Raw genomic sequence first — 14438 nt, 5'->3', positions numbered from 1 at the left:
ATATATATATATATATATACACACGACGGCGTTCTAAAGAGGACGTCCGCACAGCCCTTAAAGTGCGGACGTCCTCCTCTGATCCGGACTATATATATAGATCATCAGGCACGTTCTGGTGCGGACGTTCGCACTCGGCTTAAAGTGCGGATGTCCCTCCATTCGTCACCGAACGACGCCGACGACGGCACGGCTCCACCCCAACAGACTCCAGCAGCGTCCCCGACCACTTTTCCTCCCCGGCGAGTCCGTCGAATTCCAGTTTTCCGGCGAGATCTATCTTGTTTGAAGTTTTAGGTGATCTCGTAGGAAAACTGGAATTCGGCGGACTCGCCGAGGAGGGAAAGTGGTCGGGGATGTTGCTGGAGTCCGCTGGGGTGGAGGCGCGCCGTTATCCGCGCCGTTCGGTGGTGAACAGAGGGACGTCCGCACTTTAAGCCAAGTGCGGACGTTCGCTTTTGAACGTTTCTGATATATATATATATATTAATAATTGATGACATGGCGTGTCGGAGGCTGAGGTGGCATGTCGGTCAACATGTCGGGACATGTCATAAAGTCAAGGACACTCTGACACTCTAGGGGTGTAAAGTGTCCGTGCAACATAGCTTTATAGTATATAAAATAAAAATTTGTGTTGGTAATAGAGTATTGATATTAACACACCATTTTTTTCTATTAACACACCCTATCTATTTTTCTATCCACACATTTTTATTTTATTTACAAACTTGTTACTTGAATTTAATTGATGATTGGTTCTCACCATAGCAAAAACAGGTGTGTTAACAGCACCACCCCTAAATTAATTAAATGTCATTTTTCATTCCATTGAGTTAATGATATCGATCAGGAACATAATTGTCTGAAGCAATACAACTTTGACCACTCTATTTTTGTTTCTAGCTGTCCCCAATTCTCTCAAATAAGTCATGGGAATAGACATGATGAAACATACAGGCACAAGGATCATCTCATAAACGAACTTGTAAACCAAAAACTTTTAGTGCAGAAAGTGATTAGTAGCACTACTGCTTTCATCAAATGAATGAAAACTAAGAGGCACATATTGAAATATGAATAATATGAATCTTGATTGCTATAACTGTAATTATTCCAGAAAAAGCCACAAAGAAAATCTAGCCTGAATGCGTCTCACAGTAGTTCAAAAGAAATACTACAGGGCACAAAAACAGGACAACAAAACAGATACAGGCCAAGCTCATAGGAGTATTGAACCCTGTTCCTATCTGAAGCACAGGGAGACCTTTCTATCTTTTGCCTATCTGCAACCTCCACTCGGTTTCTACATCCATTTTTATTGAATCAACAGAAAGGACAACCAACACTGGTTCCCCTTTGGAAAACCCCTTCTGAAGCCTAAATCACCCCCTGATTGCATAAATCAGCTTGCCTTGACATACATATAATTTGTGTACTTGTCTGATACATAATTTATAAGGATTAACTACATCCATGAGCAACCAATCTTGAGAAAATATTAGTGTGCAAATGGTGAGAACGTATATATGATATTCAGAAGATTCAAGGGATCACACAACACATTGGTCAAGCAATACAGTTTCTTTCCATTATTGTACAAAAAGAATGATTTCATTAGATCTACTGACATTATCTTATAATGTGTTAAGGTACATTGGGAGCACATATTTAATCACATATTTACTCATATCTACTGACATTATCATCCTGAACAAGTCTACTCAAGCAACCGATAACATAGAGACTTAGAAAACAATCATTCAGCATCTGCATGTTCTGAATCATTTGTGAAAATAAAAAAAAAAATATTGTAAAAGAGATTGACTAAAGTTCATGAATGCATAGAAATTACCAACTGGCTTATAATCAATGTAAGAGAAGTAGAGAACAATGGTTGAACACAATTTTTCGCTTAAACCAAAGAAGTATTTCAAGAGAACAAATCAAAGTAGCAATTATTATTATTGAAACAGGAAAAGAATACACAAGCGGTCTTAACATTTGTAGGATTTAAGACAGAGCTCACATTCCTGCTGCACAATTGATCAGATCGAAGGTGTAATCATCAAGCGGACATAATCCACTTGAGACTGAATCGGCGTAGAAGTGGGGGTATTGATCAGCAGCGCTACTAGTGCTGCGTTTGAGTACGAACTTGGACCAGACAAGTTTCACTTGAGGCCCACGAGTTTCTGGATGTGTGCCATGACCGTCCCACAGCAAAGCCAACTTGTGCTCCTCTTGTTTTCCAATTTGGAGCAAAAATGCCGAGAATGTTGTGTCAAGAAACAAATCTTGGCCTCGATTTGGGTCTGGGGTGTAAATGAGTGGAAGGACTTTTCCATCAGTGGGGAGGCCCTCAACTGGTTCGGGGAGCCAAACACACCGCTCAATATCAAATACATATATTCCAGGAACTTCAGCTTCTTCTTGGCGTGTGGGATTCTGACTGCAGAAGGAAAACAAGTATAGGTCGTCATAAAGCACCACTCCGGCAGACCAGTCACCATTGGAGTAGTCATCAAGGATATCCCACTTTCCAGATTCTAAATCAAAACTAAGCATCCGGTTGGCACCATCCACGCCCCCTTCTATGGTGTAGATGAAAACTTTTTTCCTAGTAACACCAAGAAGACGTGGTTCTTTTATGCTTGGCGGGGAAATCAACTCCTCATGGAACTTGCAATTGCCACGAGGAGAGAATCGATATATATTGTATCCCACCGTGTAAATATTACCGTCCGGGCCAACAACGGCTCCCCCACCTTGATATTTCACCGTACTCCCACCGTCCGGCTGCCATTCCCCAACTCCCAAATCCAAATCATCAAAGCGTCGATAAGCAATATATTCATCATCATTAAACCTAGAAGCTCCTTTATTCTTCTTCTGCACATTCCCACCAATCAGATACACGGTCGAGTTTACGACTGCAACGTTGCTTGAAAAGATGGAGGCTTCCTCATACTTGTCCAAATCTGAACAAAGAAAAGAGAGGCACCTGACTCTGTCGTCGTTATCAGATTCACATCCAATCATGGTGTTCCCGTCGTCAACGTCGATCGCCGACTTCTCCTCAATCACGTACCAGTAGATCTTGTCCCTGCCAAATACTCTTACGAATATCCTCTTGTCCTTGCCGCTGTCCCGTCTTGCGCTTCCTCCTACTGCCATCCTAGCTAGACTTCTCACTTGTTTGTCGAATTTTTCGTTCCTCTTAAACTTCCCAAACATACTTTATATTTCATTCTAAAAAGAAAAGAAAATGATAATAATTCTTTCTTTACAAAAAAAAAAAAAAACGATAGTAAATCAGATTGTCGAACTTCCCAAAGGAATATTTCCTTCCTAAATTCCTGGCAGGCACTTCTAAAAACCATCAAAAATTACTATTACAAGTCGTTCAGTGAATCCTATTCTCAGTGCAATGGAAAAATTGCTTTCCTGCATAAGGTGAGAATTAGAGATAAGTTTAACACCAGTATGAGTTTAGAATTGTAGATCCATAGGCATTCATAGGTATCCAAATTCTTCAGCTTGACTCGGCAAATCCTGAAACAAAGGTTGGTTCAAATATGATATTTGAACAACACATAATTTCTTCTAGCAATTCAGAGGCGATCTGAAACCCATTGTCTTTAAATACTGAAGTGATCAAGATCATGTATGTATATGTAAAGAAATCGTATGTGGAGAATTATCTGCTACATAAATTCCTTGGTGAAGAGGCATTGAGATGAGCTCCAGGAACATAAGCTTGTGAGAAACCACATGGGCTTGTCTTCCTGCTCAAATCATATATAACTGGTACCAACCTGCATACTGCGATGTTAACACTGTTCCCTAGTTCCCTACCTCCTTTAGATATATAGCACACACAAAGAGGGCTACCACAGATTTCAATCCATCTACCGAATATTGTAAAAGATAAGCCTGGGCTATGATAAGAGGTTGCAGTCATCTGCTACATTCATGAAGCATGCAAGTGGTGAAGAAGGAAGATAAAATGAGGTATATCCTTATAAGTTGTGAGAAATCATGACATCTCATGGGTATGTCCTGCCACGCTTATAAGTTAGTTTCCTCCCATCAATTCACATATAAATGCTACTCAAATCATATAGTTATCAATCTAACAACAATTCAACAAAAAAAAAAAAAAAGAACAGCCAATAACCCCATATATGATTCATATGTACAGTAGCAGGCTAGCAACACAAAAGGAAAGAGACAGAACTCCTTGTTCAATCAGAAAGAAACTCAACTGATGCGATCATTAAAACATATTTCCGCTGTTTGGTGATCAGTTTAAACTACACTAACAAATCCTGGCATACTGGCCATGCTACATAGTAACAATTTGCCTAAAACTGAAGCTAGTTTCTTATATACATTCCAAAACAAAGCAGTAAATTGAGCATTAATATGCCAAACCTTGCTAGGCAGTAGCAGCCTTTATAGCTCTCTCCAATTCAGATTCCAAATCACTTGCCTGATTGGTGGACTTCTTCGCCTCCACCCGAGAACTCTCTTCCCTGAAACTTTTCACTGGCGATTGCGACTCTGTTTGCACATTCTCTTCTCTGACACCTTTCTTGTTCCTCCACCTTTCAAACTCACCCAAACTCTCACCCAATGGTGGCACCACTCTCCTCCTTGAACCATCACTTTCCCCACAAAACTGCCTCCCGGAAACTCCCAACTTCATATCCTCCAATCTCTGCTTCATGTCCCTATTCTCCTTCTCCAAAACCTCCAAATCCCTCCTCATCCAAACACACATCCCCTTCAACAATTCCAAATCCCCCACATTACTCCCACCATTCTTCTTCTCCGTCTCCTGTCCCTTCACCTCTTCAACTGTCTCAACAGCAATCTTATTAACTGTCAAATACGGCAGCTTGGACCCCAACTTGGCCGGAAAGTTCACACCCCACCGCATATTCACCATAACTCCTTTGGTCACAGGCAAAACAGTCCTGGCCATCACAGCAATCCCAGACAAAAACCCATCTTTCCCACCATTCTTCCAACCCAACTGCCTCTCCTCCACAGACCCAACTCCACTATTTACATCTTTACCCCCACGAGGCTCCAAACTCAGCTCCTGCCAAGCAGACGACGACCCTTGTACAAACCCATCAACAAAACCACCATCTGAGCCAGACCCAGAATCCAAAACACCATTTGAGCAGGACCCAGAAACCTCAGGGTCCGAAAAGGTGGTCTTTTTCAGAGAAAAGTTTCCGAATTGGGGCTTGACGTGGAGAAGGAAAGTGGGGTTTGTGTGGGAGAGAGAGAAGTGGGCAGTGAAAACAAGAGGGGAGTGGTTTGGGGAGCCTAAGAGGCCCAAGCCAGACTTGAGGGAGAGAGAGAAGGGAGATGGGTCGGTGTGAGAGTAAGAGAGTTTGAGAGAAGGGCCGGAGGAGAAGGCTGAGGAGAGAGAAAAGGAGAGGTGAGAGGAGGTGGTAGAGGAAGGGACGGTGGCGATTGAAGAAGTGAAAGGTTGGTTGAAAATGGTGATGGGGATTTTGGCTCTTACAAGTGGGTTGCGGTAGTGCTGGGCGTCTTGGTCCTCTTGGAGACGAAGGGAGATCTTCATCTCTGTGTGATCAGCTGCAGGAGGGTTTTCAAGTCTTGATTGGGTTTGGGGATTGGAACTGCAGACTAACTTGTACTTTGTTTTCCTACTTTGTTTTCCTCGCATTATCCATGTTATTCTTGTTTTTTTTGTTTTTTTTTTTTACTAAAAAGTTTAGGTAAGAGCTTTACCAACGAGACATGTTGGTAACGAGGATCGAACTTGGATAAGGTCTCCACCGCAAACCCGCCCTTACCAACTGAGCCAAACCTCATTGGCGTTATTTTTTTTTCTTTTAAGAGCTTGAAAAAGAAATTAACAAAATATTTTTTTGACGAATAATGTACGAGTGGCTTCAATGAGATTTTAAGACTCAGACCATGCGCAAAATCTTATTAGAATTTTGTAGTATCAAATCTAAACACTAGTGTTGTAACGTTAGCATATATATATAGGAGAATTTTCTAGATACTGTTGACTATGTGAGAACAGTATATAATATCTTATAGTATTATAGTCACCATGTTAAAACATATCCAACAGCTTCCCAATTCTCTCGATATTCTTTATTTTAGGAAAGATTTTGGATGTTAAAAAAGATATACTCTTAGCCTCCCTCATACACAGATCAGTGGAATAGCCGAATAGTGGACAATGAAAGCCTAATGAGAGAAGAAATATGCTTGAGAACAGAACTTGAACGCCTATGAAAATATTGATTATAGGCAATTGAATGGGTGACCAAGACTATAAGAGAATCTAGGTCTCATTATTAGCGTACAAATTTAGAGAAATAGAATGGCAAAATCAATGTCAGTTTGATTAAAAAGGAAAGCGATCAGGCTGTGCTCCAATTCGAAGGGACTATTTCATTTCTTGTTGTGTTCGAGATTGATTTGCAGTTCTATGTACTAGTTTTTCTTCCTCAGTAGTACTACTAATAACGATATCACCTTCAGAAAACAAATGAGGCTAACTGGCTGGGATTAGAGAACCTGACCCACTCCAATTCAACCTAATCCATCATTGGTCAGTGGGTTTTGTCCTATTGTTCCAAAAGTAGGAATTAATAATCAAAGAAGGAAAAAAAAAGGCATTGGTAATAGTTGGTATATTTACAAGTCCCACATACCCAATGACGATGGTAGTTTCCTCTTGATTCCGATATGAATTTATGAGGGATGGTGAAGGCAGATCAAGCTAGTGAAGCATAGGATTGGTTCGCTGCTTTTGATAAAAATGGGGAGCTGCCTCTGTGAGCCAAGAAGGATCTATCGAAATGACATTTCGCATATATTGCTTTTCAGTTGAGACGAGCGAATGGTAAACCACCCACTTGGGATTAACTCTGTAACAAAATGAAGAAATTAGCATGGAACACAGTTAACCATTCAAATCCAAGAGAGTGTGGGCAAAAGGCAAAACAAAAACGCTGAAGCTTGACTTAAGAAAACTGGTGCAAGATTGATCGTAATTTACGTCAGATTCTCTCTCTTTACTAACCTGAATAGCACAGATGATGGGTGGATATAAACTTCTTGAGAACCTCTGATAGTTTTATATTTACCATCATGACTTGACACCTTCAGAGTTCAGACAAAAATTTATTAATAAAAAATATGAAGTTCTCTAGAAACCAGAAAGAAACCTGTCAAAAGTTAAAACAGTAAAAGAACTAAAAGAAACAGAGCACTGATATGTTAAGCAAGGAGATTACTCACTTCCAAAACACACGCATTAGCAAAAAACCCATAAGTAATGGCCTTTCTCACTACCTGCATAATATGAAGGGAAGCATTTAGAATATAACTATAAGATAAGATGGCTTCATTCCTCCAAAGTCAAATGTGCCCCATTGAATTTTATATAAAATAAAGAAGTAAATATTGAATTAAATAAAATTATTAGTTTTATTATACATGCAAGAAGCTTTGGTTAGGAATTAAGACTTAATTGTCTATTGAATCAAGTATTCCGCTCTTGCTCTCTGCGCAACCCCTCTCACACATCCTCCATCACTCTACTTTTTTTGTTTAAAAAAAGTTCCTAAGTATTGGGAAGAGAAGGATTAAAATGGGAGATGTATTATTATCTCAGAGATGAGAAGATTCATATGGCACAACATATACTTACCTCTGTATCTCTTTCACAAGATTTCAAGTCAATGCCTAGTCTTCGAGCTGTTCTTCGGAGTTGTTCCCTTATTTCAAGAACCTTTTTCTGCACAATGATTACAGCAACGTTAATAAGAAGGTGCAAGAGACCATCTGTTAAACTGATGAGAAGCTAACTTCTTATACTCACCATTGCTTGGTAGTTTATAAAGTTCTTATGACACCATTGTGAAGATTTACCAGACTGAAGAAATGCTTTGTAGACATTTAGGAAACTCACATGGTCACCCTGCATACAAGAAAATCAAACCGACATACCAAGCAGGCAAGCAGCCAAAGTAGCCAAAGATGCAAAGAAAAAAGAAAAGAAATGAAACTCATATTTTGCTTAAGTAGTTCGTGGAGTAACAACCGAGTACAAATGTTTGTTGTAATATCACATATGCGCACTTGGTGTCAGCTAAGCATAAGGTTAGTGAATACTGAGCCACACCAAATTATTATGAAAACCATGAATATGCACTCAATATCAAGAGGTTTGCAAGCATATCTTGGACAGATGCCAATCAGGAGTAAGCAAATAAGATGGACAAATTCCATTTTAATATTCCATCCCCGAAAAGAGTAGGGCTGACAAAACCATAAAAATATCTGGATCCTTCAAGAGATTTGTTTCCTAGGAAAGGTATTCATTATATGTTTGTTCTTAGGTTATTTGTACAAAAAGTAGTGATCTATTGTCATGTATCAAGAATGACAAAAGCTGATGTGAAAATGCTGCCAAGTTGGTTAGACTAAAGTAAGCAAATATAGAAGATTCCAATCAGTACCTCGGCTGCAGCAAAATTCAACTTGGCTTCATCAAGTTCCTTTTGTGATCCCCAACCAGAAGCCCAGATAGACTGCAAGAAAGCATCTCAATTGTGAACATGTAAATGAAAGTATTTTTCTTTTCCAAGTCTACAATTCTACAAGGTGAGTTATTTTCTGTAAATTTGAATATGACATTGTTCCGGAGGTGCATTCTATCTACATATATGCATTACATTTTCTTTGGCACTCAGTATCCAATACTTCTGATGGAAAGGTGGGGAGAGATGAAAAAAATAAGTTTTGAGGAACGGTAATAGAGGTAAGAGGATTTACTTGAACAGAGAGAACGGCTGCAATGGTAATAATCTCTTCTGAACATCCCAATTCGCCAGATGATAAGATCATCTTTGAGATCATGGGATCCTACAAAATAATAATATAAAACAAATGAGGGTACTTCCCGATTTATGTAAGCAAAGAATACAACATGAAGGAATTCAGAAGAAGACAGTGAAGTGCACCACAACTGTTTTCTGGAAAGGAAAAAAAAAAAGACATTGTTTTCGAAGTGCGGGTATCTCTAGGAAACCTAACTGTACAACTCTGCAGGATATAGAAAATAATGCAACTGATGCGACATTTCCATTTTTTCTGAAATGCATGGGCAGCATGGCCATAAAGCAACAGACTGAAAATGTAATGCAGAGTCACAAGTATAGTGGTCCCAGAGATACAAATTATGTCCATAGAGAGAGAGAGAGAGAGAGATAAAATAGATAATTTACAGAATAGCTACAGATGAGGAATACAGAAATGGTGACATAGGGCCTGGTGCAACGTACCAATGGAAACTCAGCAACTTGAAATCCAGTTGGTGAAGTAAGTTTGGCATCGTCATCCAGGACCCCAAGTGAATAAAGCACTTCAAGTGCTCGAACCATTGCTTCAGACGATGGAGATGCTGGCCAATTAAAGCCCAATATATTATCTATGCCCAACGCTTTTAACTGGGATGCAAGAAAACAATTTTGTTAATGAAAATGCGAGAAAAACTGTCACCTCATTGCTAATTTGTGAACATCAAATTATTTCATTATTTTATACAGAAAAAATCTCTACGTATGCAGGCAAACAAACAGACTTATTTTACTTAGGAAATGCAATATCATTGATGATACTTCGAAATTTGTTAGCTTAAATTTGTATGTTCATAGTGACTAATGGGAAGGCAGTATGTCATAGTAGAGACATCTAGATGGAGGCCTGCTAACATGGAACGCATTAGATTAGAATAACATAGCATACCTGGATCACACAGGAAACAAGATTTGATCTTTGTATCTCTGGAATCCCCTCAGAAGACATTTCCTTTACAAAATACTCTTCTGTATAAAGCCTGGTTAAAGTATTGAACATATTCAGTCTTATTAGAACTCATTCTGTTATATAATAACTTCTTCTTGTAAGTATGTCTCAGCCTGTCATAAAATCATATGAGCACACATATTGATAGTGATTCCACAAAGAATTGCAGACCTGTAACATTTCCCAGGCCGAACTCTGCCAGCTCTACCGGTCCTTTGCCTAGCAGATGCCTTGGATATTGGTGCCACTACCAGATTTTCAATATCTGATATCTAAGGAAAGTAGATACAGAGGAGCAGAAAGTGAGAAAGACATTCAGACATTGAGATGTGCACTACTTAAAGGTATTATTAGATTAATATTAATGCCTCCAATGCTTACATAATCACATGTTCAAGGTTTCTTAGAAAATGTAAGGTCCAACCATATAATAAATGAAGTTATAGGATCATGATGGTTCATTTAGTATATTACCATAGTATACCACAAGTTCATGGATTCTTAGAAAATGTAAGGTCCAACCATATAATAGATGAAGTGATCATGATGGTTCATTTAGTATATTACCCATAGTATATGACAAGTTCAAGGATTCTTAGAAAATGTAAAATCCCATCAACTAATAAATGAAGTTATAGGATCTTGATAGTTCAATTAGTAAATTACTCATAATATATATATATGGGGGGAGAGAGAGAGAGAGAGAGAGAGAGAGTATACCGGGTTATAGAACCGCTGCTTTGAGAACCCACTGTCAACAACATAGACCACGCCCTGAATCAATCAAAGGACCAGATTAGCTTGATTGTGCAAACTTAAGTATTATAAATACTACTCCAAATTCCCAAACCAATGAAAGATCAGAGGTATAACCTCTAAAGTTATTGATGTCTCTGCTATGTTGGTTGATATAACTACTTTCCTTTTCCCTCTAGGAGTAGGAGCGAACACCAGCTCCTAGAAAGCAGAAAATTAAATCAGCATCTGAAAGACAATACCAATCATCCAAATTAGATCACTCCACCTAGGGTATAGGTAATAAAACAGCATAACAAACCTGGTCACCACGTGGAAGTCCCGAATAGAGAGGCAAAACCATCAGTCCTAAAAACAGTAAAACAAATTATAAAATTGACATATATAAGAAAAACACAAACCATCTAGGTACTCTGTAGCATCAAAATGAGGCAATCATAGAACACATCATACACCAACACAGGCACATACATAATAGCACTTACAAAAGATAACTCTTCAAGTTGCAATATACAAGAACTTATATTTATCAGAATAATATTTTATTCAAGTATTGGTAAAGCTGCTAGATCAACTGCACCTGACGAGTTCTTTCTACGGTTTTGAGCTTCTTCCGTAATAAGTTGGACAGCAGCATCAATATCATCTTGACCAGTAAGAAACACCAGAATATCTCCCATTGGTTCCTATACCAGAAAACAGGGTTGTAATAAACAGTAGAAACAAAACTATACGCATGATATGAAAAGAAAACCTGGCATAAACTTGTAGTTTTCCCCATAGAAGAAAACACAAGCATATTAGTATCATTGAAATATCAGTTACCTGGTCATGTATCAATAATACCGTTGAGACTGCAGCCCGAAGATAGTCGGCAACAGGCTCCTCCACGTAATGAATTTGTACATTAAACCCTCTACCCTGGAAATCAAGAAGTGTTATGCCTAGCGGACAGAAAAAAGAACTTCTTTATAAAACTAAGACAGAGAGAGAGAGAGAGAGAGAGTCATTAGTCAAACTTACTTCAACTGATAAGACTGCAGGTTCCATGATTGGTCCAAGCTCTTCTCCTTCCGGTCTGCGGCGTCTTTTGCTGATGACAACAAAAACAGGATATCAATAATGACACTCAACATAATACAGTACTTTTATCTATGGAAGCCGCAGTCAACCTAACTTGACATTGACAAAAATGAAAGGTGAACTTTAAGTTTTCCATGTAACTCTCCTATACCCATAATTGCAGGTTCATATCATTAGAGCCTTAAAGGTATCTGTAGCCAAAATGCACACAAATGCTCCTTGATATACACAAGTAAATGTATAGGTGGAAGCAGTAGAAGTTGTTTATCTTATTTTTCGAAATACTTGAAAGCAGAATCCTCTAAAGACACATAAATACTTTGATGTCACATGCCCAGGATGTGGACAAAGTCAAATAAATGATCTTGTACTGTGCTCTAAAAACATGTATACACCAATAGCTGTTTTTTGGCTACAGTAAATCAATCAGTCATTTATTACCAAAAATAACAGTGCAAATACTGGGGCATTGATTATCACACCATTTGTGAAAAGCAAATTAGTAACCCTATGAATTAGACAAAGAAAAAATCAAACTTTGATCGAGTGACAAAATTATACCTGGCCTGAAAGAAAGCAGCCATTGACTTTGCTTGAATTGTAGCAGATGAGATAATGAGGCGCAGCTCAGGCCGGCGTTTTTGGATCTAGAAATTTTAAGATTAAAAAATGATATAATATGGTCCAACTGAAAATAGAAACAGATGAACTCTTTGTTTTGTAAACCATCAAAGGTATGATATAAAGCTGATACCTTTTTCAGGAGACCCAATAAAATGTCCGTTGAGATAGACCTTTCATGAGCTTCATCTACCATTACGACACTGTGAAAGTCATATCAGAAGAGATGGAGGGGGAAAAAACTAAGTTACCAAAAATAATGCATAGTATAATTCGGAACCCATTTTAAACAAACAGAAAATCCTAGTCACTTGTCGACCACCAGTCAATGTCAAACGACACAAGTCTGCATGCCAAAATAATGTGACCAACAATTATGTTGTCCACATTATGGAAAGGCACATTTGGTTGAAACATAATCAACTTTCGATTTTAGAATTGCTTGAAACTTTGAAATACATGGAGCCTAGAGGTACATATAGGAACCTTTAAAAAGAGGAAGGCACTAAAAATCTACAATGACAATAGCTAGTACCTGTATTTAGTCAAAAGAGGATCGTCCATCATTTCCCTGAGTAACACACCATCAGTCAAAAACTTTATCATAGTTACACCCTGTGCTGCCAGAACAGAAAACCATCATTCACAACATAGCAATTTTAACATTGTACATTTCACATTATAGACTAAAACTCTCCAGATAATACTACAGTATGCCAATGCATACATCCGCCTTTGCAGACAGGCATGCCCCTATGGAAAGGAAAACAACAAACAAGAGAAAGTGCATAGTCTTACTGTACTTGTAGCATCTTCAAACCGAATAGTGTAGCCAACTTCCTCTCCAAGCTTCACCCCCATTTCTTCAGCCACCCGCGCTGCAACCGACTGCACAAAAAGTACCATCATTTCTTTGTAAAAACAAATCTAACCACTCTAACGAAACCAGTAATCATCAGCTAACAATCTTAGGGCATCAATTTCAAAAACTCTACCGAATCGAAACCTACACTCTTTAACAAATGCTTAACGAAAACTAACAGATTACCTGAACAGCCAATCTTCTCGGCTGAGTACAAGCAATCACACGGCCACCGTCAGCCCAGCCTGCTTCTTTCAGGTACTGCAAAATTCTCATCCACACAGTAATAATAATAAGCCTTTCGAATTCAAACCGATCCATATATATTGCGATTTCGAAACTATAGAGTGGTTAGGGTTTAGGAACCTGAGGAATCTGAGTGGTTTTGCCGCTGCCGGTTTCGCCGACGACGACGGTAGTGGCGCGAGTCTCGACGGAGTAGAGAATGACGGTGCGGTACTTGAACACCGGTAGCCTCTGCCTCTGCCTCTCCAGATTCGCATAGCCTCCTCTGCGATTTTGCGAAATATGAGAACACTGTAAAGAAAGAGAAAAGAAGAGAGAAGAAGAGGAGGAGGAGGAGGAGGAATACCCGGAGGAGTTGGCGAAGAAACGACGCCGCCTTCTTCGTCGTCGAGGAGGCGAGGCTTCTCCGCCCCTGGTCTCCAGAACTGTGACATTCTTCTCGCTCTTTCTGCTACTGTTTGATTTTTGGGGTCAGCCGAGTGTATTAGGCGCACAGGGATGACCCGGACCCGACCCGAAATACATTCGTTGGATAATAAGCTAGTGCCCATTGGGCCGTGTCATCGTTTATTATTTATTCTCAATTGTATTTTCTTACTGAAAAAGAAAAAAAGAAAAACATTGAGATGAGATGAGACTACTGATATTATTTGTGATTATCTTCGTGATTATTTATAGTTGGGTAATTAACATAAAACTACCATTTGAAGGTATAAATGATAAAATAGTATTTAAATGTTCCATATGATAAAAATGTCACCATTAAAACATGTTACATGATAAGATGATCATCATAAAATATCTTCAATAATAAAAAGGTTTATTTTCACTCTTTTTACATGACCATTTTACCCTTCTATCTCATTTAACCTGTTTTTAATCGATCTCAATTTCGTCATTTCTCTCTCTCACACACTCTCTCTCTCCTATCGCCGACGATAGTCAACATGGATCGTGAACGGAGCTCTGGCGAACACGACTCCCCCTCAGCTGA

At 38.9% G+C, this 14438-nt stretch overlaps 1 protein-coding gene across 1 annotated transcript; it reads right to left on the bottom strand.

Annotated features, from left to right (window-relative positions):
- Positions 1-6000: 6000 nt before the first annotated feature.
- LOC101291923 (probable ATP-dependent RNA helicase DHX35-like) lies at positions 6001-13894 on the bottom strand. The gene is given in 24 exon segments (XM_004300218.1): positions 6001-6932; positions 7088-7167; positions 7306-7359; positions 7718-7804; positions 7889-7987; positions 8529-8600; positions 8845-8934; positions 9354-9518; positions 9817-9907; positions 10048-10148; positions 10597-10650; positions 10750-10833; positions 10934-10980; positions 11213-11318; positions 11458-11553; positions 11656-11725; positions 12277-12362; positions 12470-12539; positions 12872-12951; positions 13135-13224; positions 13385-13459; positions 13565-13709; positions 13791-13798; positions 13801-13894. Coding segments are annotated over 24 exon segments (2076 nt in total). The 5' UTR covers positions 13879-13894; the 3' UTR covers positions 6001-6784.
- Between the last annotated feature and the right edge of the window lie 544 nt (positions 13895-14438).

This window comes from Fragaria vesca, linkage group LG5, assembly GCF_000184155.1.
Source record: "Fragaria vesca subsp. vesca linkage group LG5, FraVesHawaii_1.0, whole genome shotgun sequence".
Classification (NCBI taxonomy): Eukaryota; Viridiplantae; Streptophyta; class Magnoliopsida; order Rosales; family Rosaceae; genus Fragaria; species Fragaria vesca.
This window is presented reverse-complemented; position numbering and strand designations above follow the sequence as displayed.